This window comes from Rhinatrema bivittatum, chromosome 1, assembly GCF_901001135.1.
Source record: "Rhinatrema bivittatum chromosome 1, aRhiBiv1.1, whole genome shotgun sequence".
Classification (NCBI taxonomy): domain Eukaryota; kingdom Metazoa; phylum Chordata; class Amphibia; order Gymnophiona; family Rhinatrematidae; genus Rhinatrema; species Rhinatrema bivittatum.
Genome location: NC_042615.1, coordinates 400,869,903 through 400,897,359, shown reverse-complemented (window position 1 = coordinate 400,897,359; position 27,457 = coordinate 400,869,903). Strand labels below are relative to the sequence as shown.

The 27,457-nt window shown below is 47.2% G+C and overlaps 1 protein-coding gene across 1 annotated transcript in view; it reads left to right on the top strand.

Moving 5' to 3' along the window:
• Positions 1-27,457, top strand: part of WRN (WRN RecQ like helicase) — a 983,741-nt gene that overhangs the window by 562,205 nt on the left and 394,079 nt on the right. The window contains exons 17-19 of the mRNA XM_029601951.1: positions 2,622-2,792; positions 11,036-11,133; positions 12,669-12,756. Coding sequence (XP_029457811.1) covers positions 2,622-2,792; positions 11,036-11,133; positions 12,669-12,756 — 357 coding nt within the window. The remainder of the gene's footprint in view (positions 1-2,621; positions 2,793-11,035; positions 11,134-12,668; positions 12,757-27,457) is intronic.

Below are 27,457 nucleotides of genomic sequence, written 5' to 3'. Positions count from 1 at the left end.
CATCACCTCCCTTGCCAGTCTCTCTCTCAATCACACACACACACATCACCTATCACCTCCCTTGCCAGTCTCTCTCTCATTCACACACATGCTCTCTTATATACAAGCTCTCAATCACACACAAATGCTGTTGTACCCATTCATATCTAAACTCTCACCCAAGTACCCATTCACACCCACACAAACAAGCCCTCACCATCAAGCCTCTTCTTCCTTCGCTGCAGGGATGGGCTCCAGTTCTGCCATGGCTTTACTCTGGCGGGGGCCGCCTTTTTCACCACCACGGGGATGAGTTCCCGTGGTGGCCTTGCTTGGACGGGGTCGGTTTTCCTCTTCGCCACCACAGGGATGAGCTTCCGTGACGGCCTTCTTGGTCGGGGATGGGTTTCCTCTTCACCACCACGGGGAAGAGCTCCTGTAGTGGCCTTGCTAGGTCAGGGTCTGGTTTTATCTTCGCCACCACGGGGATGAGCTCCCGTGGTGGCTTTGCTTCTTCGGGGTTTGACATTGCCATTCCTCCCATCCCACCCTCGGGCTATGCGATGTTCCTTCTTCCTACCTCACTGGCCAATTAAAGGCTTCTTCCTACTCCCACTGGCAGAGAGAAGGCTTCCAATTGGCCTGTGTGGGGGCAAGAAGAATGAAGGAGGCTTCCCATTGGCCCGAGGGGGCTGGAAAAAGAGAGAAGGGAAGTACAACCGGGGCAGTGGGACACCAGGAGCCGCGACACACCTGCCGGTGCTTGGCAACAAATAGAATGTTAGGAATTATTAGGAAGGGAATGGTTAGTAGAATGGAAAATGCCATAATGTTTCTGTATCGCTCCATGGTGAGACCGCACCTTGAATACTGTGTACAATTCTGGTCGCCGCATCTCAAAAAAGATATAGTTGCGATGGAGAAGGTACAGAGAAGGGCAATCAAACTGATAAAGGGGATGGAACAACTCCCCTTTGAGGAAAGGCTGAAGAGGTTAGGGCTGTTCAGCTTGGAGAAGAGACGGCTGAGGGGGGATATGATAGAGGTCTTTAAGATCATGAGAGGTCTTGAACAAGTAGATGTGACTCGGTTATTTACACTTTCGAATAATAGAAGGACTAGGGGGCATTCCATGAAGTTAGCAAGTAGCACATTTAAGACTAATCGGAGAAAATTCTTTTTCACTCAACGCACAATAAAGCTCTGGAATTTGCTGCCAGAGGATGTGGTTAGTGCAGTTAGTGTAGCTGGGTTCAAAAAAAGTTTGGATAAGTTCTTGGAGGAGAAGTCCATTAATGGCTATTAATCAATTATACTTATGGAATAGCCACTGCAATTAATTGCATCAGTAGCATGGGTTCTTCTTAGTGTTTGGGTAATTGCCAGGTTCTTGTGGCCTGGTTTTGGCCTCTGTTGGAAACAGGATGCTGGGCTTGATGGACCCTTGTCTGACCCAGCATGGCAATTTCTTATGTTCTTATGACACACTGGTTGAGAATCACTGCTCTAGAGTCATCTCTGGCAGATCTCAGGGATCATCTTGATCAACAGGCTTGCTTCCTGGGTTCAGGTACTGAATAGTTGAAGAGTCGTCTCTCTCTACTCTGAACTATCAAGGACCTGAGGCAGGGTTTCCGGTACCAAGGGAGGGCTTCCCTCTCTTCGGTCTCCTGAACACTTTACCGGCTATCCGATAACAGGCAAGGCTTTGCTCTCTCTTCCACCTCTCAGCCACAGCCGGTCCTCTCCTTCCTCCTCACAGGGAGTTGCAGGGGATGCTTTGTGTCATCTCCCCCCTTTGGGTAGTCAACTCCTTCAGGTATTCAGCTCTTCTTAACCTCCGTCTTTGCCCCTTCTTATGTTAACCAGTCTATGTTCATAAGTTTCTTGCATAATCAATCAGTGAATGGAGAGTGTGTGTTCTCTGCATTGCAGGTCCTTGCCCCCCCCCCCCCCAGCTCTTAGGGGGTCTTGGCCACATCTTGTCATGTCCGCAAATTCTTCCTTTGTCCCTGGATGGGACCCAGCCCTGTCCTATGGACTCTCCTGGGGCAATTCTGACCTCTGCTCTTAGGGCGAAGCTGTTTTTCTTCACTCTGTTTTGGTTTATTTGTAGTCATCAGGCAAACAAGCAGATTTTGATATGCTGGTTAAAGTTCTCATCTGTTTTTTTTTTCTCTGCGGAGACAGAGTCTTGGCTGGAAGATGCCTGTCAGAATCCATCTTTTGCAATCTCTGTCCCTCTGGCCAAGATTCATCTTTGGGGCCTCCATTGCTAAAATATTAGGCATCCCCTTACACCTTGGAGAAAAGCTATTACAGGTAAGCAGCTCTGCTTTACAGCATAACTGTGGAGTGATTTAAAGAAGACACTCATAAATTAAGGCAAAACTGAGTAGGAGTGGTAGTCATTGTACCACTGAAGGAAATTCTGTACTATTCTTAGAAAAAGCAATATCGATACATAATTCTTTGGAAAATCAATAGCTTTTTCCATAGTTGACTATTCTGCTATTGTGCCACAGATTATAAACTTCTTAGAAAAGTAGAATTTAATAGTCCACTGTAGAAAAAGGTATTGATTTTACAAAGAATTATGTATTAATATTGCTGACTTTTTATTTTATTCTTCCTGCTCACAGAATTCTCAGCGCCTGCCTGACAAGTACCGCTGTCACTCTTTGTTTGGTTCTGGGAAGGACAAGGCTGAAAGTTGGTGGAAGGCTTTAGCACGGCAGTTAATCACAGAAGGCTTCCTGAAAGAGGCTTCTGGACATACCAAGTTTGCAACAATGTGTGGCCTCACTCGAAAGGTAGTATGTGTTCTTTTTAAAAATCTTTATTTTTTGAAATATGTGCCAATTTGTATTAGGGACTTTTTATTGCTAAATTCTGCATTGTATAAAATGGTGAACTGTGATGCTGCTGCCAGTAATACTAGTCTTTACAATGTGCATACCTTGCAGACTGCTTTTAAGATTTTTAAATCAAATTGTTTTCGTACTGGTTACAAATTCATTTAAATGGTGAAATAAGTATTTGATTCTTGGAGGACAAGCAGGATGGTAGTACTCACACATGGGAGACATCAGATGGAGCCCTGACATTGGAAACATATGTCAAAGTTTCTAGAACCTTGACTTGGTACGCTGAGCATGCCCAGCATGGCCTAAACCATGCATCCATGCAGGGTCCCTCTCAATCTCTCTTTTTCTGCAGAGTGGTAAGCATCGCGGTGTGGGTGAGCTCACTTTGGCTGGTTTTTTTTTTTTGGTCTTAAGAAAAAATTTCTTCTCGCAGTTTTCATGCTTTTTCCTCACGGTTTTTTATGCCGGGTCCCTCTTTGTGCTTTCCCATAGTGCACCTAGTCAGGGTTTTTGATGATTCTGGTAAGTTTTCTTTCGTGGTTGATTCCCCCATGGCAATAGTGCTTCTGTGCCCATTGTCATCTATTTTGATTTTGCTGCCTTTTTGTTTCATCCCTTCAAGGCCACGTCTGGTTTTCAGCGATGCTTCCGGTGCCCGAGGACCCATCGCCATTATGGACCCTCAGGAGATATGTTTCTCCTGCCTGGTGGCGTCGCATGATGTCCGAAGTTGCCACTTATGCACCCAGATGACCCTGAAGGGATGTAGAATTCTGCTCGACAAGATGGAGCAGCTCTTCAGACCGAAGAAAACTGAGTCATCGGCATTGGTGGCATTGGCACCAATGGATATTGGAGCTACACAAATGGACGCCGCACCATTGACATTGGTGGGACCATCTGTTCCATCGGTGCTGCTAGCAGATAGGGGCGCCAGAGACCAACCACAGTTTATCTCCTCCAGGTCGAGGACTCTGGGCATTGAGGGAAGCTGAAGAAGCATTGGCGCCGATCCCTGTCGATGCACAGTGCCAGGCATGGGGACTGACCAGCTCATACCATGATGCCCCCAAAGCAACCCCGTGGCAAGAAGTGCCAGTCCTCCATCAGTGCCGGGGGTCCACAGTGGTCTCCACCAGTCCTGATGCCAGTTTCTGATCCGCCTTGTGGGTCCAAAGAAGATCTGGCCAACCCTTCTTCCTCCCAGTCTGTGTTGGCATCGGCAACGTTCGAGGAAGAGCCGGAGTGCCAAGTCCACCTGGTGGTGGAACACACTCTGCAGGGCATTGGTGCTGTCGCGCTGACAGCACCGGAGCTGGTACTTGGAACCACTGCTGGAGAAGCTCAATGCACTTGGTGCATTACCGACCCAGCTGGCATCAGTACTCGGCGGGGCATTGATGCCTTCCCCTACCGATACGATGGTCGTTGCCACTTCCTCCAAGGAGGAAGCTCCACCTAGGTTGGTGAAGACACCGAGGCCTGTAGACCCCCATCCAGCTTTGCCAGTGCCCGCATCTCTGGATGAAGGCCGAGTGCCTAAGGCCTCATCCCCTGTGGTTTACAGTGAGGATGAGGGTCTCTATGACTCAGAGGGCTCTGTCTCCCATCAGACCCTTCTCCTGAGGACTTAACCTTTGTGAGGGCAATGGGAGAAGCCATCCCATGTCAGTCACTGATGGAGGAGGATGCTAGACACAAAATGTTTGAGATCCACCAATATGTTGAGCCTCTTAAGGAGACCGTGGTGGTCCCAGTACACGAGATCCTTAAGGAGCTGCTGCTGAGTGTATGGTAACACCCCCTCACAGTTCCTCTCATAAATAAGAAGGCTGATGGGGTTTACCTCATCCAGAAGGCTCCCGGATTACATAAGCGACAGCTACCCCATTAGTTGTTGGGCGTTCAATCCACTCTCAAGAGAGCCAAACAGACCCATTCGTCGGCACCCCCGGGGAAGGATCACAGAGTGATGGACACTCTTTGGAGGAAATTCTTTCAAGGAGCCATGCTGATTGCCCACTTTGCTTCCTACTAGCTCTACTTGAGCCAGTACTCACATGACATCTGGAATCAGAAACAGAAGGTGGCCGAGCAACTGCTTTAACATCAGTAAGACACCCTCATATCACTGGTGCATAAGGGCCTGCAGTGCGGAAAACACAATGTCTGAGTGGCCTATGATGTTTTTGAGACCGCATCGAGGGTCTCTGCAGCAGGAATCAGCTCCCACAGAATAGCATGGCTGTGGGCCTCTGATCTCCAACCAGAGGTACAGGAATGACTTGCTGACGTGCTGTGTACTGGGGTGAATCTCTTCAGAGATAGGGTGAGGGACATGGTGATCAGGCTCAGGGACCACAATGAAACCCTCCTTCAGCTCTCCACCAGCACTCTGGACCCGTCATCCTCTTATAGAAGGCCTGCAAGAACAAGACAGACGAATTCTTTCTTTCACCAGAGGAAGTACTATCCTCTGCCTCCTCCCTCCCATCAACATCATCAGGGCTCTTGCAGCTGTCACAGGCAGCAGGGAGCCCCTAAGCCCCAGCCAGCACCTCAGTCAACTCCGGGAACGGCGTTTTGACTAGGTTGTAGGGAGTGTACGCCAGTCGCCTGTACCCAGGACTTTGGACCCTCCAGTTGGGGGCATGCAGCGGTTCTTTGCGAGCCAGTGACCAAATATACCCTTGGTCCAGTGGGTTCTGTCCATTGTCTGCAAAGGATACCATTTGAATCTTTTGGGTGTCCCGCTAAATTGACTTCCAAGCCCATTTTGGGGGCCGGTAGCACATCAGGAGCTACTAGTAATGGAACTCTCCTCCCTTTTAACGGCCAGAGCGGACCAACCTGTTCCATCAGGATAAAGAGGGTGGGGATTATACTCCAGGTTCTTCTTGATTCCAGAGAGAACAGGAAGACTCTGTCCCATCCTAGACCTAAAGGCCTTGAACAAATTTCTAAAAAAAGAAAAGTTCAAGAAAGTTTCCCTGAGCACCTTGATCTTCCCTAGTCACAGGAAGTATCTCTGATTTGTGGTGGGAAAACAGCACTTCCAGTACCAGGTGTTGCTGTTCAGGCTAGCATCAGCCCCATGAGTTTTCAAAAAATGCCTGGTTATGGTGGTTGTGCACCTCCGCAGCCTGGGGGTGCATGTTTTCCCGTATCTGGACGATTGGCTGGTCAAGAGCACATCTCAGGCAGGGTCCATCAGGTTCATGCACTTGACCATCTGGATGTTGGAGACACTAAGGTTCATCATCAACTACCCAAATTCCCATCTCAGGCTGTCACCTCAGTTGGACTTCATAGTAGCCCTGCTAGATATGGCTCAGGCCAAGGCCTTCCTGCCTTGTCAAAGGGTCGTCACTTTGACAACAATCACAGCAGAGATTGAGCAGAGCCAGCAAATGTCAGCCTGGCACATGTTGAGGCTGTTGGACCAGATGATCGCAACCGTCCATGTCAATCCCTTGGAACCTTTACACATGCACAGAGCCTAATGGACCCTGAGGTCACAGTGATGGCAGGCCACGTAGAACTTCCAGGACTGCAACTGAGTAACTCTGTCACTCCAGGACTCGTCCTGGTGGTGGATTCTTGTCTGGAACTGGGGATCTTCTTTCAAAGTCCTCCCACCCAAATTGACCTAACCATGGCTGTATCAGCCCTGGGTTGGGGAGCTCATGTAGATGGGCTGAGTACCAAGGGGCTCTGATCTGCCCAGATTGCCAAATTAATTTCATGGAGCTCTAGGCAATCAGATATACGCTATGGGCTTTCAGATATTGGCTGTCCAACATAGTTGTCCTGATCCAAACTGACTAGCAGGTAGCTATGTGATATGTCAACCACAGGTAGCCGCTGGATCATACCTCTTGTATCTTGAAAAAGCAGGCCTTCCTCTCCAAGGGCGAGTAAAGGCGCATTCAGTAAGAACAATGTCAACCTCAGTAGCACACTTTCGTTCAGTGCCAATTCTTGACATATGTAAAGCAGCAACATGGAGTTCTCTTCACACCTTTGCAGCTCCTTACTGTCTGGACAAAGAGGGATGACAAGATTCAGCCTATGGACAATCTGTCTTAAAGAACTTATTTCCAGTTTAGTCCCAACTCCGTCTACAACCAACCTGCTGTGATCTTCGGCTGCCTCATTTTCACCAACAATGCTTCACTGTTGCTTCACTACAAAATGACTCAGCCTCTAGCTTGCTAATCACCCATGTGTGAGGACTAGCATCCTGCTTGTCCTGGGATAAAGCAAAATTGCTTACCTTGTAATAGGTGTTATTCCAGGACAGCAGGATGTAGTCCTCACAAAACCCACTCACCACCCCGTGGAGTTGGGTCTCATACCTTTTATTATTTTATTTTTGCTAAAGCTTATTGCTACATATGAGATTGAAGAGAGACCCCTGTGGCAGAGAATATCATGGCATGCTGGGCATGCTCAGTGGCCTCACTGTGCCAGTCAAAAGTTTCTAGAAACTTTGACAGAAAGTTTTTCCCGCAATAGGGCTCCGTCAGTGACGTCACCCATGTGTGAGGAGTACATCCTGCTGTCCTGGGATAACACCTATTACAAGGTAAGCAATTTTGCTTTATCTCGTGGTTCCCAAAAAGGAGGGCACTTTCTGACCCATCCTGGACCTACAGAAGGTGAATCGCTGCTTGAAGGTGCCCCGTTTTCAAATGGAAACACTTCAAACAGTCATTGCAGCGGTTCGAAAGGGAGAGTTCCTCGCCTCTTTGGTTCTCACTGAGGCTTATCTACAGATCCCGATTCACAGCGCTCACCAGAGATTACTACGATTCAAGATCCTGGGTCAGCATTTTCAGTTCCTGGCGCTGCTGTTTGGACTGGCGATGGCCCTGCGCAAGGAGGGGATAATGGTCCATCCTTACCGCGACGATTGGCTGATTCGAGCCAAGTTGGAAGAGGAAGGCAAGCAGATGGTTCTTCATGTAATCCATTGTCTCCAGTCCCTAAGCTGGGTAATCAACAAAGCGAAAAGTCATCTGACTCCGTCACAGTGTCTGGAGTATTCGGGAGCTTGTTTCGACACCCTCCAGGGCAGGGTGTTTCTCACGAACGACAGGATGTACAAATTGCAGCAACAAGTGCGTCTCTTGTTACAGCTTCCAATCCCCAGAGTGTGGGATTACCTACAAATTCTGGGGTTCATGGCTTCAACATTGGAATTGGTGCCTTGGGCCTTCACTCACCTGAGACCGTTGCAGAGAGATCTACTGTCGCGGTGGAACCTAGTGTCGGAGCAATACCAGTTGCCCCTGCCTTTGTCACAGTGAATCAGGTCCAGCCTGCAATGGTGGCTGTCAGAAGACAACTTACAGAAGGGGATGCCCCTCGAAGTCCCGGATTGGGTGATCGTGACAATGGATGAGAGCCTTCAAGGCTAGGGAGCAGTGTGTCTCGGTCATGTGGTCCTTACCCGAACGGTCGTGGTCTATCAATCACCTAGAGACAAGGGCAGTCTGCAAAGCATTGTTGGCATTCCAGTCCCTGGTGCAGGGGAGAATGGTTTGAGTCTTCTCGGACAACGCCACCACGGGAGGAACCACGAGTCCAGCCGTGGCACAGGAAGCACACCACCTCTTCGCTAGGGCCAAGCTTCATCTGGAAGGTATCGCAGCCTCTCATGTGGCAGGCATGGACAACATGCAGGTGGACTTCCTTAGTCATCAACAGTTGGATCCCGGGAAGTGGGAGCTATACAGGGAGGATTGGAATCACATTTGTGCCCGATGGGGAGTTTCCCAACTGGACCTCATGGCGACCCGTGTCAATGCCAAGACGGACCGGTTCTTCAGCCAAAAGAAGAAATCGGGGCGGTAGGAGTAGACGCCCTAGTCTGCAAGTGGCGAACCGGAATCCTCCTGTATGTCTTTCCTCCATGACCCCTGATCGGGCACGTTCTCCGGCACATAGAAGGACCATCCTGGTTCGGTAATTCTGATGCCACCAGAGTGGCCGCGGCGGCCGTGGTTTGTGGACCTGATACGGTTGGTGACAGATGGTCCGCTACGCCTAGCTCATTTGCCGAACCTCCTGCGACAAGGGCCCATTTTTTCAGATCGGGAGGATCACTTCTCTCTCGCAGCCTGGTGTTTGAGAGGCAGCAGTTACGGATGAAAGGTTATTCGGAACAGGTGATTTCCACCCTGCTTCAGTCCAGGCGGCCCGCGTCGTCTGTGGCATCGAGTGTGGAAGGTGTTTGAAGTCTGGTGTGACCAGCAGGGTGTAGTGCCTTTGTCGGCGACCATTCCTCAGGTCTTGGGATTTTGCAGCAGGGATTATCTAAAGGTTTGGCTTATAGTTCCCTGCGTGTTCAGGTTTCGGCCCTGGGATGTCTCCTAGGGCGGGTAGGTGGCAGGCCTCTAGCCAGCCACTCAGACATTGTCCATTTCCTGAAAGGGGTGAATCACCTTTGTCCCGTAAGTTATTCCCGGAGTTGGATCTCAATCTGGTGTTGAGGGCGCTTTATGATCCCCCTTTTGAGCCTCTGGGACATGCTTCCTTAAAGGACCTCACCTTCAAGATGGTGTTCTTGATGGCCATCTGTTCCGCGAGGCATATTTCAGAATTGCAGGCTCTTTCCTGTAGGGATCCCTTCCTTCGCATCTCAGCTGATAGGGTGTCCCTGGGCACGGTCCCTTCCTTTTTGCCGAAAATGGTGTCTGCCTTTCATGTTAATCAGGATTCCCTGATTGGGCTCATGACCCCGCTATGGGAAGAGATCTTCATCTGTTAGATGTCTGCCGGGTTCTCCTTTGGTGTTTGAAAGTCACTAACTCTTTTCGAAAATTGGATCACCTTTTTGTGCTCTCTGGAGGTCTGAAAAAGGGTGAAAAGGCATCTAAGGCATCCTTGGCTCGCTGGCTGAAGGAAAATATTTGCTTGGCCTACATCAGAAAGGTCGCCGTGTCACGACTGATTTGAAAGCTCGCTCGAAGAGAGTGCAAGCGGCTTCTTGGGCGGAGTGTTAGTTGTTGTCACCTGAGGAGATTTGTAGAGCCGCAGTCTGGTCTTCCCTGCATACCTTCACAAGGCATTATCATCTGGATGTTAGAGATCCGGCCCAAGTGCTTTTTGGGGAGAGCATCTTGGGAGCGGGTCTTTCGGGTTCCCACCCAGTGTAATTTGGCTTTGGTACATCCCACTGGTCTGGATTGATCTGGGTATGTACAGGAAAGGAAAATTGGTTCTTACCTGCTAATTTTCGTTCCTGTAATACCACAGATCGGTCCAGGATCCTGCCTGGGTGCTACTGCCAAAAGACTGATTTACCTAACGGTTAGCTGCTGTACATAGAGAATCTATCAGAATGATTTTATAATATTTTGGTTTTTGTTATGAACCATGGTTCAAACCTGATTTTCAGGTATTGGGGTTGTTTTTTTCAGACTCTTGAGGGAGTTTTTTCCTGTTCCCCTTATTTCGGGAATTAGATGGTTTTTTTGTCTATTATACTTTGCTTGGGTATCGATAAATGAGCTGCAGGTGGCACACTTGGAATTCCAGTGCCTTGAAGCTTTGCTCTCTGACTCCATCTGCTGGTGGTAGTGCATAACCCACTGGTCTGGACTGATCTGTGGTATTACAGGAACGAAAATTAGCAGGTAAGAACCAATTTTCCTATTAAAGCCTTGGTTGTCTTCCCAGCCTGACAGTTGTGCTGTGTTCCGTAAAGAAAAGAAAATAACTAAAAACGCAGCACAAGTCATGTTTGGGGTTCAGAGGTTATTCTTTTTCATATTTCTGGTTCTTAGATGCCTTGTCAAGAATGTCATCCATGTTAGAGGACTAACATCCTGCTGTCCTTGGAGAACACCTGTTACAGATAAGCAACACTGCTTTATCAGAGTGCACTTAAAACTTGTGTGAAGTTGATTTCAAATGCATATGTGGAAAAAATTTAAAATTGACTACCCTACATAGTGCTGGCTATAGTTCCCAATGATTCCTAGCATTATACTGTGGGAAATTTGTGGCTTCACAGGTTCCTAGAGTAAACTGCTTTCTTGAGAAAGCAATTTGTCTTTGCAGTGCTTGAGAACTTGTCTTGTTCATGATCTCTGTATATGTAAATTGTTCATGATCTCTGTGTATGTAAATTGTAAAATATACATTTAAACACAGCATTATATCTCTTTATATCTTAACAGGGTAGAAACTGGCTTTGTGAGGCCAGCAATGAATCAAGAAGAGTGCTTCTGCTTCAGCCGAATGAGAAGTTATGTTCTATGAAGTTTCTTTTGTCAAGGTGATTACAAACACCTCTATCTTATAGGTAGATTTTTAAAGCGTTGCTTGGGCAAAAACTGCTCCATAAACATATATGTTGGCCGTGAGCAAGCAATGCAAATTTTACGAAGCTGGGAAGTATGCGCATACATGCCCTGTGTGCGCGACAAGAATGAGGAGGCAGAAAATGGACAGGGCATGGGCATTCCTAAGTTTTGCAAAGGCTGATCATGTTGCACGTTGGCATGTTACTTGCATAACTTTACTTCTGGTCCTGATGAGGAGCAAGGTTAAGGCTCGAGTGTGGGACTTACAGGACGAAGATCCAGAGTGTTCCTGAACCCTTGGGGGGGGGGGGGGGGGTGGAGAGAGAGACTCTGTTACAGAGATAATATGACACTCTATATATCTCTCATTGTAACGGGCAGTTTCAACTCAGGGTGGGTTTTGTGGGAAGGGCAGTGTTACATTGGTCTGCCTACAGCGCAAGGGTCTGTAGAACCTTGTAACACTCCCTCCTCCCAAAAAAACCCACCCTGAGTTGAAAGTGCCCTTTTTACAGTGGGAAATATATGGAGTGTCTTATTGTCTCTCTCCCTTCCCTCCCCCTTTCCCCCCAATATAGTCACTTGTTAAAATTTGCGCATAAAGGCTGCATACATACGCATGGCAAAGATATTTCAAATGAAGCGTGTGTACTTGCACGCACAATATAAAATTAAGCGTATCTCTGCTCGTGTGCCAATACACGAGATTATTGATGCACATGCACTCCTTTTAAAATTTACCTGTAGTCTGCATAGAAGGTTGTCTGAGTTATCATTCTTACTTGCCTGCCCTATAGCTTTTCCACGCAAAGGCTGTCACCTTACTCTATGTGAGAAGGATTAGGGATCAATTTTCAAAAAACACATAGTGAATTTTCAAAAGAGTTACATGTGTAAAAATAGCATATATCATTGCAATTTTCAAAAGCAAATTTACACATTCTGTATAAAATCTTTGGAAAATTACCTCTATAGTGTTTTACTTAGAGATCTAAATTTAGCCGAATTTGTAGCTGGATGTAGGCCCCTAATCTTTTAGTTGTAAATTTGATTAAATTTAGGCATCTGAAACTTTGATAACATAAATTTAGGCCTACAATGAATTCCCCTAAGTTAAATATCTACCACTGAAAATGAACACTAGTATCTATAATTTGTTTTCCCTATCTCACTGTGATCCACATTTTAGGTCCATGTGTTTTCAAAAACTTCACCACAATTCATCAGTGACCTGCCCAGCATATCTTCCACGTAGCATGGCAGAACATGTATGATGACCTTGTCACAACTCATTAGTGCTTCTGCAGGAAGGCAGAGTGCAGATGTTAGCAAGCACATTCCAGATAAGATAAACCTAAAACAACATTTTCTTACAACTTTGCTTCTGAAGATCTATTGTAGGGGTTGGGGACACGAGGTTTTCAGTAGCATAAACTAATGTTGATTATATTTGACACAGAAGAGTTATCACGTTATGTACACTGTCTAATCAAGTATTTTCTTACAGTTATCAAGAAGTACCTGTTTCAGCTTCAGGTCAGCAGCTGCTAAACATGAAGTCCAAAAAACTGACTCCAGAAACTCTAGCCTTGAAGGTCTGTATTGCACAAAATAATGTTGCTCACATTTCAAAGGTTCTGTTCACTGTAAGTTTTCTTTATTCATTGCACTACATATTTTATACAACTTTCACTGATGAGGCCTGTCACATCATATGAAAATGTTTTTAAAATGGTGTAAAAATAAAACATCAGTTAGTCAAGTGCTGGAGTTTTTGTTCCAAGGTCTATCTTTATGCTTGTGCAGGGTACATGCTGTGTTTTTTTATTTTGTTTTCTTTGTATTAGAGGTGCAGTCATTGGAACACCTGTCTGCCCATTCTTACATAAAGTGACAACACTTCAGAGGCCTTTCTTCTTGGAATCTAAATTTGGTTTTGAATACTGATGGAGTTAACATTTAAATTTTGAGGGTAGACTCTTTAACCATTAAGATAGGTTTATTGTTGCAATATGCTTAGCCAGAAGAGTAAACAAATTAAAAGCGCTCTCCTCTGCTTTTTACAGTTCTTTCCAGATAGTTTTATTAAGAAGTGTTTCTCACAGGACAAGCAGGATGGTAGTCCTCACATATGGGTGACATCAGGATGGAGCCCAATCACAGAACACTTTTGTCAAAGTTTCTAGAACTTTGATTGGCACCTACTGGGCATGCCCAGTATGGCACTAATCCTGCATCCAGCAGGGGTCTCCCTTCAGTCTCTTTTTTTTCCACGCAGCTTTGGCCACACGGATTAGACGCTCTCTCACAAGTTCCTGACAGGAATTTTTCCAAATTTTGCAAAGGTTTATACCCCTTTGGGGTCTCCCTTCTCCGCCGTCGATAGCTGCGTCCACACGGTAGGTTTTACCCCGTTTTTCGTTCGGTTCCTATCAGAGACCTGTATAGGCCTCATAGGCATCGACCATGACTGGCCTCGATTTTTGACAGCAGTGATGGCGACGGGTTTTCGTCGGTGCCCTGATTGTCCTAGGACATTGTCTGTCACAGACCCTCACCAGGTCTGTGCACTTTGTCTGGGCCTGACACGACGTAGACTCATGTACCAACTGTACCCAAATGACCCCGAAGGGCCGTCGGGCATGTCTGGAGAAAATGGCGCTCTTGTTCCACACGAAGCAGCGCCCGCCATCTCAGACTTCATCGGTGCATCACCGGCTAAACATCGCCATCGATCCGATACCGATGACTCTCAGTCGGTGTCGAAGTCTTCGGCGTCCCCGTCCTCAGTGCTGGACACAGGTAAGGCCGAGTATCGAGAGAAGCATAGACATCGGAAAGCTATGCTGTCAGCATCGGAGACACTGGTGGCTTCAAAGTCTGGAATCGAGCCACCGAGGAAGAAGGCCCGGACTGAGGAGCCTAAAACCTCCTCTAAGCCGGATGCACCGAGACGTTCTCGGCCATCAGTGGGCGCAGCCACCGAGACTCCACTGGGATCCGTGAGGAATTGCATTGGATGGTGCAAGAGGCGATGGTACAAGCTATCCAGAGCCTTCCGAGGCCATCGACAAAGGCACCAGTTCCCGTGCCGGCTCCGGAACCGTTGCCACCGGTGCTAGTTCCCCTCCTGGATAAACTGGACGTCCTCATTGGTGTGCTACCGGTGGCACCTGGGAAAACATCGATTCCGCTTGGTCCATCAGTGCCTATTCCTCTCTCCTCTGATGAGGAGAGTTCATTGATGCCGGAGTCTGTTCTGGGGCCTTCTGGAGCGGGTGCACAGAGGTGCCCATCGAAGTCACCAATGCCATCGACGCCCTTTCGTCCTTCACTGATGCCGGACCTGAAATTACTGATGCCGCGCCCAAGGCCATCGATGCCGGCACTGATACCCTCGGTGCCGAAGCTTCCCCTGGCCGTGGGAGGTTCCTTTTTACCTTCTGGACCACCATTAGATGCTGGAGATCAGCCTTATACTCCATAGACGGATGACTCCTCCGATTACCAGGAGTCTCTCGATATCCCATCGGAGCCTTCGCCACCTGACAAGAGGCGTAAGTCTCTACCGGAGGATCTCTCCTTCCTTAATTTCATTAAGGAGATGGCGGAGACTATACCGTTCACGGTTCAAACTGAGGAAGACTCCAGACACAAAATGCTGGAGGTGTTTCAGTTTCTGGATCCAGCGAAGGAAATAATGTCTATCCCGGTGCATGATGTTCTGCTAGAGCTTCTGCCGAGCAACTGGGATCATCCAGATACAGTTCCTCCGGTTAACCGCAAGATGGATGCGACTTATTTGGTACAGCCGGCTCCTGGTTTCCAGAAAACTCAGTTGGCACATCAATCAGTGGTGGTGGAGTCTGCCCAAAAGAGGACTAAACGTCCAAAACTACATTCCTCGGCTCCTCCCGGAAAGGAGCAAAAGCTCTTGGATACTTTTGGGTGTAGGGTTTTCCACAGCTCTATTCTCATCTCTCGTATTGCGGCCTATCAGCTGTATATTACCCAATACAATAGAAATCTGTTCAAGCAGTTACAGGAATTTGGGGAATCTCTTCCGGAGCAGTTTCAGGATCACTTGAATTCCATTCTCAAGAAAGGATTTGATGCAGGTAAGCATGAGGTCAGGTCAGCTTACGCGTGTATGATACGGCGTCCAGGTTGTCAGCAGCTGGAATTAAGTGCAAGACGGTGGGCTTGGCTGAAATCCTCGGATTTTCATCCAGAAGTTAAAGACTGCTTATCAGACCTCCCCTTTGCAGGGATAATCTATTTGGTGAGAAGATCCAAGAAACTGTCGCACAACTTAAGGATCATAATGAAACGCTGCGACAGCTTTCCGCTGTACATGCAGAATTCTCTACCTCTTCTTTTTTTTTTTTTTTTTTTTAATTAACATTTTTAGTGAGAAGCATAACATACAACATGAACATGAACATACAGATGTGAAAATATTAAACAAAGGTCTAGTTCAATAAGGTAGTCCATCTTTCAATCAGTCTCAAAGTATGTACATCTTTTATGTAGTATCCTACATGCCCATCTCCCCCCCCCCCCTACCCTTGCGTTAGAATGATAGAGAGTGGAATATTCCAAGAAGCATTCGTGGAAATAAGCTATGCTATTATCCCTTCTGCCCGCTTTCTGGACTGCCAGGCGCGAAACGGGATCCAGACCTTCTGACTGGATACCATAGAGCCAGGTCGGTGGTGGCTCTGGTTAGCATGTAGGAGACTGAGCGTATGCAATCTGGGATACATTTTTTCAATGGACAAAGGGCCTGTAACCTTCCAATCTAGTGCTATGATACATTTTGCAGCTGCTAATATAAAAGTGATAAGTTTGCCTTGGGTAGCAGGTATATCAAAAGGCAAATTCAACAGGACCTGCTCAGGAGAGAGGACTATCTCTATCTCTAAGATATCCCATATAAGGCTCGTGACAGAAGCCCAAAATTGTGTCAAATAGGGGCATGTCCACCACATGTGATAAAAGGTACCTGTTTCTCCGCACCCCTTCCAGCACCTAGGGTCATAGGTACCTTTAAACTTATGTATCTTTGCCGGTGTGCAATACTATCATAAAAGAATCTTATATCGGTTCTCTGCTAATTGGGACTGTGGTGCCCCTCGCTTTGTATGGTAAAAAACCTGATCCCAGGAATCATCTGACAATGTATGTGCTAGATCCCGCTCCCAGGCCTGCATGTAAGCAGGTTTAACCTTAGGGTCTTTGTTAAGACCCTAAGGTTAAACCTGCTTTATACCACCTTTAGAGAGCGATCTTTCATCATTTCAGGAACCTCCCACTGGAATAAAATGCCTTCCCAACTACGCCAGGAACCTTGCCACAAAAAATTCAAGCACAATCTTAAAACATGGCTGTTCAAACTAGCATATCCTGACTAACGAACTGACTCCCCCCATAGATTCGACATGACCGCCCATCTGACCACCAACCGACCGCCCACCTGACCCTCACACCGTCTATTTTCTCTCCCTACCCCATCTGACCCTCGCCCATTCTTTACCCCCCACCCACTCTAGGTTTCCTCCTCTTCTTCCCCCTCCATCTATTACTTAACCCTGCTAATTATCCTTATTGCTTTATTTAACCTACTTGTTAAAATCAACCTGTACATTTGTATATATTTCTCGTATTATCATCTCTTGCCCTTGTTAACCCCTACCTGTTAATGTTATTATTGTAAAGCCTGTTGCTAAGTTATGTTACATTGTGAACCGAGGTGATGTTTTGCAAACGTGCCTCGGTATATAAGAAACCCCTAAATAAATAAATAAATAAATAAATAAAGATAATTGTACACCTGGGATATGGCTCTCCGTAATGTATCTGCTTGATCACACCAAGCTTCAAATTGTGTTTTACCCATGGCTAGGTCCCTCTCCACCTGTTCCGTTTGAAAGAAGTGTCGTATTTGTAAATACTGATACACGTCTATGGGTGCTAGTTCATAGGTGGACTGTAGAGAAGGAAATGCGACCATGCCTTCAAGCCCCCAGAGTTGCCCAAAACACCAAATCCCTTTCTTGCCCCATACACAAAAAGCTTTCAAGGAGGCACCCATGGGGAACTGACTATGTGTGCATAGGCTTGTGCTATAGTAGTATCGTCTATCCCCTGTCAAGGATCTTTTCCATTTCTCCCACACTAAGAGCGTGTTTAGAGTTGGGGGTGCCATATATTGTATGGGCAATCGTGTATTTTTAGGTTGCCATATTAACGAACCGAGTGGAACTGCACCTACTTGCATTTGCTCAAGGATAGCCCATTGTTTCTGTTCACCCTTCCTATGCCAGTCAAAAATGGCCCTAAGTTGGGCTGCAGCATAGTACCACTTTGTTAGGTACTCCTAGACCTCCCCGTAGCTTAGGCCTATACATGACACTTTTAGAAATTCTCGGGGGTCTCCTTTTCCAAATATAGGAAAAAATTCGCCTCTGCCAACTATTGATCATGGCATCTGGAATATGTATTTGGAGTGCCTGAAATAAATATCCTATACGGGGTAGAACATTCATTTTTACCGAGGCAATCCTACCAAACCATGAAAGGTACAGTTCCGACCAGCGGTCCAAATCTTGAAATATTTTATGTATAAGTGGAGGATAGTACAGCTGATAAAGTTCTTTTGGGTCTTTGCTAATATATACACCAAGATATTTTATTTTGGTGGTCGCCCATCGAAACTGGAATTGTGTTTGTAGCGCGGCAATTTCTGGACCGGGCAGATTAATGTTCAGAATTTCAGATTTCTCTATATTGAGCTTGAAGCCCGAAACTGCCCCGAAGGTACCCAATGCTGCCAGCGCTCCCTGTAGAGAATTTGCTGGGTCAGTCAAGGTGAACAGAATGTCATCCGCAAACATAGACATCTTAAATACCCTAACCTCAACAATCGCACCCTTGATAGCAGAGCTAGCCCGTACCGTAATAGCCAGGCGTTCAAGGAAGAGAGCAAAGAGCAGGGGGGACAGAGGGCACCCCTGCCTCTTTCCTCTCTGAATGTCAAAGGCCTCAGAATAAGTTCCATTAACCTTTACCCGGGCTGTGGGTTTAGTATAAAGTTGGCGAAGCCAGGTTAAGAATTTGTCCCCAAAATTCATAGCTTGTAAGGTTTGAAACAGGAAAGGCCAATGAACCATGTTGAAGGCCTTTTCTGCGTCCACCGACAACAAGACCATCGGCATAGACTCTTTTCTAGCCCACCAAATAAGATCTACTATTTTATGGATATTGTCCGCGGCCATTCTGCCTGGAATGAACCCGGCTTGGTCCGTATGGACTAGTTTACCCATAACACCATTCATGCGATTCGCCAAGATTTTGGCAAGCAATTTAAGATTCGTGTTCAAGAGGGATATGGGCCTATATGACCCACAAATAGAGGGGTCTCTCCCCGGTTTCCCTAAAATAGTGATCCCTGCTACGTTAGATCCTGGGAGTAATTGTTCCCCATCTCTCAGTGAATTAAATAATGTTTGCAGAGGGGTGTTTAGGGCCTCAGAAAAAGTTTTATAAAATTGTGGGGTATATCCATCTAGTCCTTGTGCTTTATTTGCTTTAAGATCGCTGATCGCCCAACGGATCTCTAGTGTAGTAATCTCACTATCTAGTCTATCCCTCTCCTCCTGCGTTAAAACCGGTAAGGTAATGTTGGCAAGGTAGCTCTGGATCTGATCAGTATGTATGTGTGTGCTAGCTTCATACAAAGCGCCATAGAATTCTTGAAATCTGGTATGGATGTCTGAGGGTGAAGTCAATACATCTCCAGAGGCAGCTTTGATACTTAAAATTTGGTTTTGCGTTTGCTGCCGTTTCAAGAATCTGGCCAATAACTTCCCGGGTCTATTACCCCATTCAAACCGCTCTAGGTTCAGCATACGTAATTTATCGGCTAGCTCTTCTGACGTAATTACCCTTAGTTCCTCCCGAGCTTGTTGTAATTGGGAGTAAGTATTAGCAGATAATGTTCGCTTATGTTCCTGTGCCAGAGAGTTAATCTTCTCCAATATTTTTTGTTTTTCCGCCATCTTAGATTTTTTCACATAAGTGCCCCTAGATATAAATTTCCCTCTCAACACTGCTTTTAGGCAGTCCCAGATTAATGTGGGTGCCCCTTCCTTTAATGTTAAATAATCTTGGATGGCATCTGTGATTAAGCGACAGAACGGATTGTCCCTCAATAAGGTGTCATTGAGTTTCCAGGATTTAAAGCCTGTCCTATCTGGGTTGGTTCGGATATCTAACGTGATAGAAGCATGATCTGACCACGTAATAGAATGGACTTCCGTGTTTGTGACTCGAGACATTAGTACACTGTCAATCAAAAAGAAGTCAATACGGGAGTAAGTGGTATGGGGAGCTGAAAAAAAGGTGTAGTTTCGCTCCCTTGGGTGCCGTTGCCTCCATACATCTATTAAGTTCCATTTGTCTATGAGAGATTTTAGGCCTTTCCTGTGGGGACGTGAGCCCTCTGGAGCTCCTTTAGAATTGTCCACAGTTGGATCTAGAGTCATATTTATTTATTTTTATTTATTTAACATATTTCTATACCGGTCTTCATGAAGGGATTCATATCAGACCGGTTTACATGGAACTTGGGGATTAACTGGTTAACCAAACAAGAACGCCGAAGCAAAGTTACATATAACAAGGAGAATGAACTTGGGGGCTATAGTAGCCTGGAAGTAGAAAGACAGAAAAAACTAGTGGTAAAATACATATGAAGGGTACTGGTATTAGTGTGAACGTCCCGTCAGTTGAGCTGAGTCTGAAATGACACTTTTGGAATTAGGGGAAGGCTTGGAGGAAAAGCCAAGTCTTAAGTTTTCTTCGGAAAGTAAGAAGGCAGGGTTCCAGTCTTAGGTCAGTCGGCAATTTGTTCCAAAGGACTGGGCCCGCTGTGGAGAATGCACGTTCTTTGGTGGAAGTTAGGCGGGTGGATTTAGTAGGTGGGACTAGTAGGGTTCCTTTATATGCTTCTCTGATGGGTCTTGCAGAAGAGTAGAGTTTGAAAGGGATCTCCCCATAGTCACCAACTATTATAATCGTTCCCTCCCCCTCCTTGTTTAGAACCTCATCTAGTTGCTTGTAAAAGTCCTTCTGGCCGGTGTTTGGGGCATAAACATTCAGGATTGTATATAAAATCCCCTGCAACTCGAAGCAAACCAATAAGTACCGTCCTTGTCGATCTCCCACTTGCTTACGTATAATATAGTCCTGCCCTTGGCAGAATAGAGTGCAGACCCCCGCATATTTAGACGTCGGTCTAGCAGCCGCGTAAAATTTATGGGCAAACATCGGCCAGTTGAGCAAGTACTCATACTGTGTTTTAAGATGAGTTTCTTGCAGGCATATTACCTTGGCCCCTGTTGTTTGTATATCTTGTCTGAGCAGGTGTCTCTTGCGGGGAGTATGTATCCCCTTGACGTTAAGAGAAAGAATCTGTAGTGCCATCATGTTAGCATCATTTTAAGGATAGTCACAGGCAATACAAAACACCCTCACCCCCCCCAGATTGTGTACTCCGCTTATCCACCGCTCTCTACATTGTAAAATAGTCACACATTATGATGATCTTTAAATGCAAATAATCATAATAAGGAATCTCCACCCCCTCTCGAATCATGCTCTCCCTCCCCCACCCCTCATCTTCCCCTTCCCTCCCCACTCCCCTCCCCGTGTGTGAATGCCATGACCGCATGGCGATTCTAATCTGGTAAGTGAGACCAGTGAAGTCCCAGTAGCAGTGCTCTTTATCTCCAGGGCAAGCCTCCATAGTCATTATGAGAGTCAATCAAAGTCTCAATTGTGTACCTAAATGAAAGTATGTAACTGGGATCAAACAACTCCGTCCAGACATAACTGAGTAGGCCATGTGTAATGCAGGATTATGCTTACTGTCTCCCTCTGCTTCCGACATATTGATGAAGCTGGCTGTGTACCTCCAGAAGGGAACTCCACAGGTTCTACCTCTTTCCTCCCGAGCAGTGGCTAGGTGTGCGCTTACATTCCTCCGCAACCGTCTTCCACCAGAGTCTACGCGCTGCCACCTTCTCATCTCTGGTTTCTCGCGTTGCTGCAATGGCGCCGGTACGGTAACCTGCATGCCGGCTGCACTCAAAATGGCCGCCACTTCAAACACGCTTTGGGCTTTAGTGGTGGCAATACCTTGTGGGTGATAGCAATACCTTAGTGGTGATAGCAATACCTTGTGGGAATAACCAGCGATATCGAAGATTCTCTCGACGTAGCACCAAGTTAACAGGTTGGTATTCCTGTCGCCGTTTGAGGGAAGCTGATGAAATGTCTGAAAAAACTGCTATTTGGTGAGTGTCCTAGTCTCATGATTGTTTCTTCCGAGCTGCTGCCAATATTTTTTCTTTAACCGGGAAACGGAGAAAACATGCTACGATGTCTCTGGGTTGATTGCCAGTTCGAGGGCCAAGCGTACGGTGTGCTCTTTCTATCTCAATTTCTATTTGAGCACCAGGTGATTCCTCCTGCTACAGGAAAAATTTGCTCAGTGAACGGACCACCTCCCCGCAGTCTGCATATTGTGCCGTCTCCGGTATGCCTCTGAATCGCAGGTTACACTTGCAATTCCTATTCTCGAGATCCTCCAACTTTGCAGTAATCTCAATATGATTTTGTCGAAGAATATCCTCTTGCTCTTGCATTTTGTCCAGGCGCACTTCCTGGCCGTCTAAGCGATTGTCACATTTGTCCACGCGGCGCAGTATGTCCGCCATGTCTTCTCTGATTTCCGCCATCTTTTCCATCATCTCCCTCTTGTTGTTTTTCATATCGCGCCTGATATCCTGGAACCATTGGCGGAATTCATCGCGAGTGGGCATCTCAGAGCCTTATATGATCTGTTCACTCCCCGAGTCATCCCCTTCCTCCGGGTCTAGCAGCTGTGTCTCGGCCGAGGTTTTCTCCTCCGGAGGCCCTTCTCCTTCTTTACCCCTCGTGTACGAGAATTGCCTTAAATCTGTGCCTTTACGTTTGGATGTCATATCGAGGGGAAGGAGAGATTTCGGATTAGATGTATTTTAAGCTTCTGAGGGCGGATGGCAATTGATTCTCTTCCCTTTTAGCGCTAGGCAAGCTGGAGCTGCAGAGTCAAGCTGCCATTCAGGCTCGTGACGTCACCGTCTCCCTCTACCTCTTCTAAATGGCTGTTCAGGGGAGAGGCGAAGAGACCTGCTTACAAGGCTCGCAGATACTATCCTCCACCTGTGCGGTATCATCCATCCAGACCTTTCCAGAAGCCTCCACCACGACAACCCAGGCCTCAGAAGACACAGCCACCTGAGCATCCTGGACTTGCCTCAGGGTTTTGACTCCCCGCTAGAAAGCAATTGTCATCTTACCCCTCTGCCGGTCGGCGGCCGGCTCTGCCACTTCACCACCATGTGGATAAAGATTACCACAGACCGCTGGGTCCAGTCGGTCGTAGCTCAAGGTTACCATCTAAACTTCCTCTCATACCATCAGACTCTCCACCTCGGCCGGGTTGGACTTCCTCCGACCACTCTTATCTCCTGCAAGGAGAGAGAAATTCCCTCCAGCAGGCCAATGCCATAGAGCCAGTTCCTCCTTTGCAAAAGGGGCAAGGCTTCTATTCCCGATACTTCTTAATACCAAAGAAGACGGGAGGCATTCGCCCCATATTAGACCTTCGTGCCCTAAACAAACATCTTTGAAGGTAGAAGTTCCGGATGGTAACCTTAGACTCCCTACTTCCATTATTGCAGCAGGGAGATTGGCTTTGCTCTCTAGATCTAAAAGACGCGTACATGCACATTGCAATTATCCCGTTTCACAGAAAGTACCTTTGGTTCCTCATCGGAAACCAGCACTTCCAGTACCAAGTACTGCCGTTCGGCCTGGCGTCGGCCCCTTGTGTCTTCACGAAATGCCTGGCAGTAGTAGCCGCATATTTGCGAAGACTAAGCACTCACGTCTATCCTTATCTAGATGACTGGTTACTGAGTGCTCAGTCTCCGGAGGCGGTTCTTCACTCATTCCATCGCACGGTGCGACTCCTACTGTCGGGCTTTCTAATCAATTATCAGAAGTCCAATATGATTCTGTCTCAATCCCTCTCATTTATCGGAGCAGATCTCGACATGGCCCAAGCAAACACTTTTCTTCCCAGGGACCGAGCGCATACATTGGCAGTGCTTGCGCGCATGTACGGTGTCGCCGAACCACGACTGCTCGTCATATCCTCATATTGTTGGGACATATGGTTAGGACAAGTGGTGAAGACCAGAACTGTGAAGGACTTCAAAGGGGCGTGGGATAAACACTGTGGATCCATAAAATCAAGAGGCCGTCAATAAAGAGTGGGTGGCTAGCCAGAATGACGGCTACTGCCTGGAGACAATACCCTTATTCAATAAACATACACATGGTTACTGTGACTCCAACATCGCTCTAAGCTACAACAGCAAGAGGAAATGTGGAAAAAAGGATTTGCACTCACAAAGTGGGGAGTAGCTGGCTTGTTACGGCGGTTACTACCCCAAACCAAATAAGCCTGATACTTCACTTTCAATGCATATCCAGCATAGCTCTCTGCTTCAACGGCAGGGGAGAAGAAAAACTGATACTTCACGCATATCCAGCATAGCTCTCTGCTTCAGCGGCAGAGGAGAAGAAAAACTGATACTTCACGCATATCCAGCATAGCTCTCTGCTTCAACAGCAGGGGAGAAGAAAAAAGGATTCGCACTCACAAAGCGGGGAGTAGCTGGCTTGTTACGGCGGTTACTACCCCAAACCAAATAAGCCTGATACTTCACTTTCAATGCATATCCTGCTTCAACGGCAGGGGAGAAGAAAAACTGATACTACAAGCATATCCAGCATAGCTCCCTGCTTCAACAGCAGGGGAGAAGAAAAACAACCAATAAGGGCTGAATAACACAGTCTGGGTAAAACAAATAAGCATGGGTGTAGCTTGCTTATTGCGGCGGTTACTTCCCCTACTACCCATAACTAATCAAGCTTGATATTTCACTTGGTTGCAGCTCCATCACTGCTCTCTACATTAATGGTGGGGGTGGAAGGGAAATAGAACCAAAGAGCTAAGAGAAACAGATAAGTATGAGAAAAAAATGTGAAGCTTGCTGGGCAGACTGGATGGGCCGTTTGGTCTTCTTCTGCCGTCATTTCTATGTTTCTATCCTTGGTCCATGTTACACCAATGGCTCGACTTGCCATGAGAGTACGCAGTGGACATTAAAATCCCAGTGGTCCCAGGCCCTACCATTCAATGTCCAACATTGTCCATGTCACCAGCAGCTTCGTCTCTCACTGGCCTGGTGGACCCAAGAGCCCCACCTGCTCAAAGGGCTACCGTTTCAGGCTCCAGAGCCTCAGATAATTCTGACAACTGATGCTTCCATTCTCGGTCAGGGAGCGCATGTCAACCACCTACAAACTCAGGGAACCTGGTCAGCAGCAGAAGCGCAACATAAGATAAGATTTCTGGATCTCAGAGCAATCAGATATGCCCTTCTAGCCTTCAAGGATTGCTTATCCAACAGAACAATCCTAATCCAAACAGACAATCAGGTACCGATGTGGTACATCAACAAGCAGGGTGAGACCGGTTCCTACCTTCTGTGTCAAGAGGTAGCGCAAATTTGGGCTTTCGCGCTCTCTCATTCCATGCTACTGAGAGTGACCTACCTGGCGGGCGTGGACAATGTTCTAGCGGACAAACTCAGCCGTACATTTCAGCCCCACGAGTGATCTCTCAACCCCACAATGGCGGATTAGATCTTTCAGAAATGGGGGTATCCGAGCATCGATCTCTTTGCATTGCTTCACCATTGCAAGGTGGAGAATTTCTGCTCTCTACATCGCAGTGCCAAGGCTCCACCGAGAGACGCCTTCGCCCTCTCTTGGGCAGCAGGTCTCCTGTATGCCTACCTGCCACTTCCTCTCATCAGCAACACTCTCGTGAAGCTATGTCGGGACAGGGGCCTCATGATTCTCATAGCCCCATTCTGGCCGCGTCAAGCATGGTTTTCCCATCCTTCCTGACCTCTCAATCCGTCCACAAATTCGCTTGGGCACAGATCTGTCTCTGATATCTCAGAAGAATGGACAACTGTGCCATCCCAACCTTCAAGCTTTGTTGCTAACAGCTTGGATGTTGAAAGGCTAATCTTGCAGCCTCTCAATCTTTCGGACTCTGTATCCCAGGTCCTGGTAGCTAGAAGATTTTATCATTCTAAATGGAAAAGATTTTCATTATGGTGCACTTCAAAGGAGTTAGATCCTTTTACCTGCCCCACAACTACCATATTTTCCGGTGTATAAGACGAGTTTTTAACCCCTGAAAATCTTCTCAGAAGTCAGGGGTTGTCTTATACGCCAGGGGTCGTCTTATAGGGCGAATAATAACCGCATTTTTCGCTCCACTTTTTTCCCCCAAAAGTGGGGGGAAAATGTCTGTGTCTTATGGAGCGAATATAAAAAAAAATAAAAATCTAACAAAACCCCCCACCCTCCTGACCCCCCCCCCAAGACCTGCCAAATTAATTTACTACAACCCCCCCAAGACCTGCCAAAAGTCCCTGGTGGTCCAGCGGGGGTCCAGGAGCGGTCCGGGAGCGATCTCCTGGACTTGGGCCGTCGGCTGCCAGCAATCAAAATGGCGCCGACGCCATTTTGATTACTGGCAGCCGACTGGCCCTTTGCCCTTACTATGTCATAGGAGCTACCGCTGCCATTGGTCGACCCCAGTGACATAGTAAGGGCAAAGGGCCGTCGGCGCCATTTTGATTGCTGGCAGCCGACGGCCTAAGTCCAGAAGATTGCTCCCGGACTGCTCCTGGACCCCCGCTGGACCACCAGGGACTTTTGGCAGGTCTTGGAGGGGTCAGGAGGGTGGGGGTTGTATTTAATTAATTTGGCAGGTCTTGGGGGGGTCAGGAGGGTGGGGGGTTGTATTTAATTTGGCAGGTCTTGGAGGGGTCAGAAGGGTGGGGGGTTGTATTTAATTAATTTGGCAGGTCTTGGGGGGGTCAGGAGGGTGGGGGAAGCTGAGGGATTCGTTTTAAAGGGTCGGGGTGGGATTTTTGTTTATTGGCTCGGGCGCACATGCACGTCTGCGCCGCTTCACTGCAATCCTCAGGAGCGAGATCTGAGAGGCAGAGAAGGAGGTACCGGTAATAGGAATGTTATGTAGTGACACAGAAGGGTAGTCTTATACGGCGAGTATATCCCAAACTCTATATTTTAACTGGAAAAGTTGGGGGTCGTCTTATACGCCCAGTCGTCTTATACGCCGGAGAATACGGTAAGTTTTTAGACTACCTCTGGCACCTCTCGGAGTCGGGTCTCGAAACTTCATCCATTAGAGTACATGTCAGTGCGGTGGCCGCCTTCCATAAAGGTACAGGGGATGTCTACCTCAACACAACCCTTAGTAGTACGCTTTATGAAGGGCTTGCTTCACCTCAAGCCCCCTCTCTGTCCCCCGGCCCCTGCTTGGGACCTTAATGTGGTTTTAGAGCGACTCATGAAACCTCCGTTTGAGCCTCTGCGTTCCTGCAAGTTACAACATCTCACTTGGAAAGTGCTTTTCCTTCTAGCTTTGACGTCTGCCCACAGGATCAGTGAGCTTCAGGCACTGGTAACATATCCCCCTTACACAAAATTTCTTCATGATCGGGTGGTCCTCCGCACTCATCCTAAATTTCTACCAAAAATAGTCTCTGAGTTTCATTTAAATCAGTCCATTGTTTTACCAACGTTCTTTCCAGCACCACACTCACATCCAGGTGAGCGGGCTCTGCATGCCTTAGACTGCAAGTGTGCGTTAGCCTTTTATTTGGAACGCACTGCAGGCCATAGAAAGTCCGCCCAGTTATTTGTCTCCTTTGCTAAGATTAAACTGGGGATCCCGGTGGACAAGCAGACGCTAAGATTAAACTGGGGATCCCTCTGTCCTCCTGGTTGGTGGACTGTATTTCTTTCTGCTACCAGCAAGCAGGCCTTCCGCTCCAGGCACGGGTTAAAGCGCACTCCATCAGAGTGATGGCAATGTCGGTAGCACACCTTCGTTCTGTACCTCTTACTGACATCTGAGGGCTGCTATATGGAGTTCTGTCCATACTTTCGCAGCTCATTATTGCCTGGACAAGTCTGGCAAACAAGATTCTATCTTTGGCCAGTCTGTTCTGCGTAATTTATTCTCAGCTTAATACCCAACTTCCCTACACAGCCTGCTGGGAATTTCAG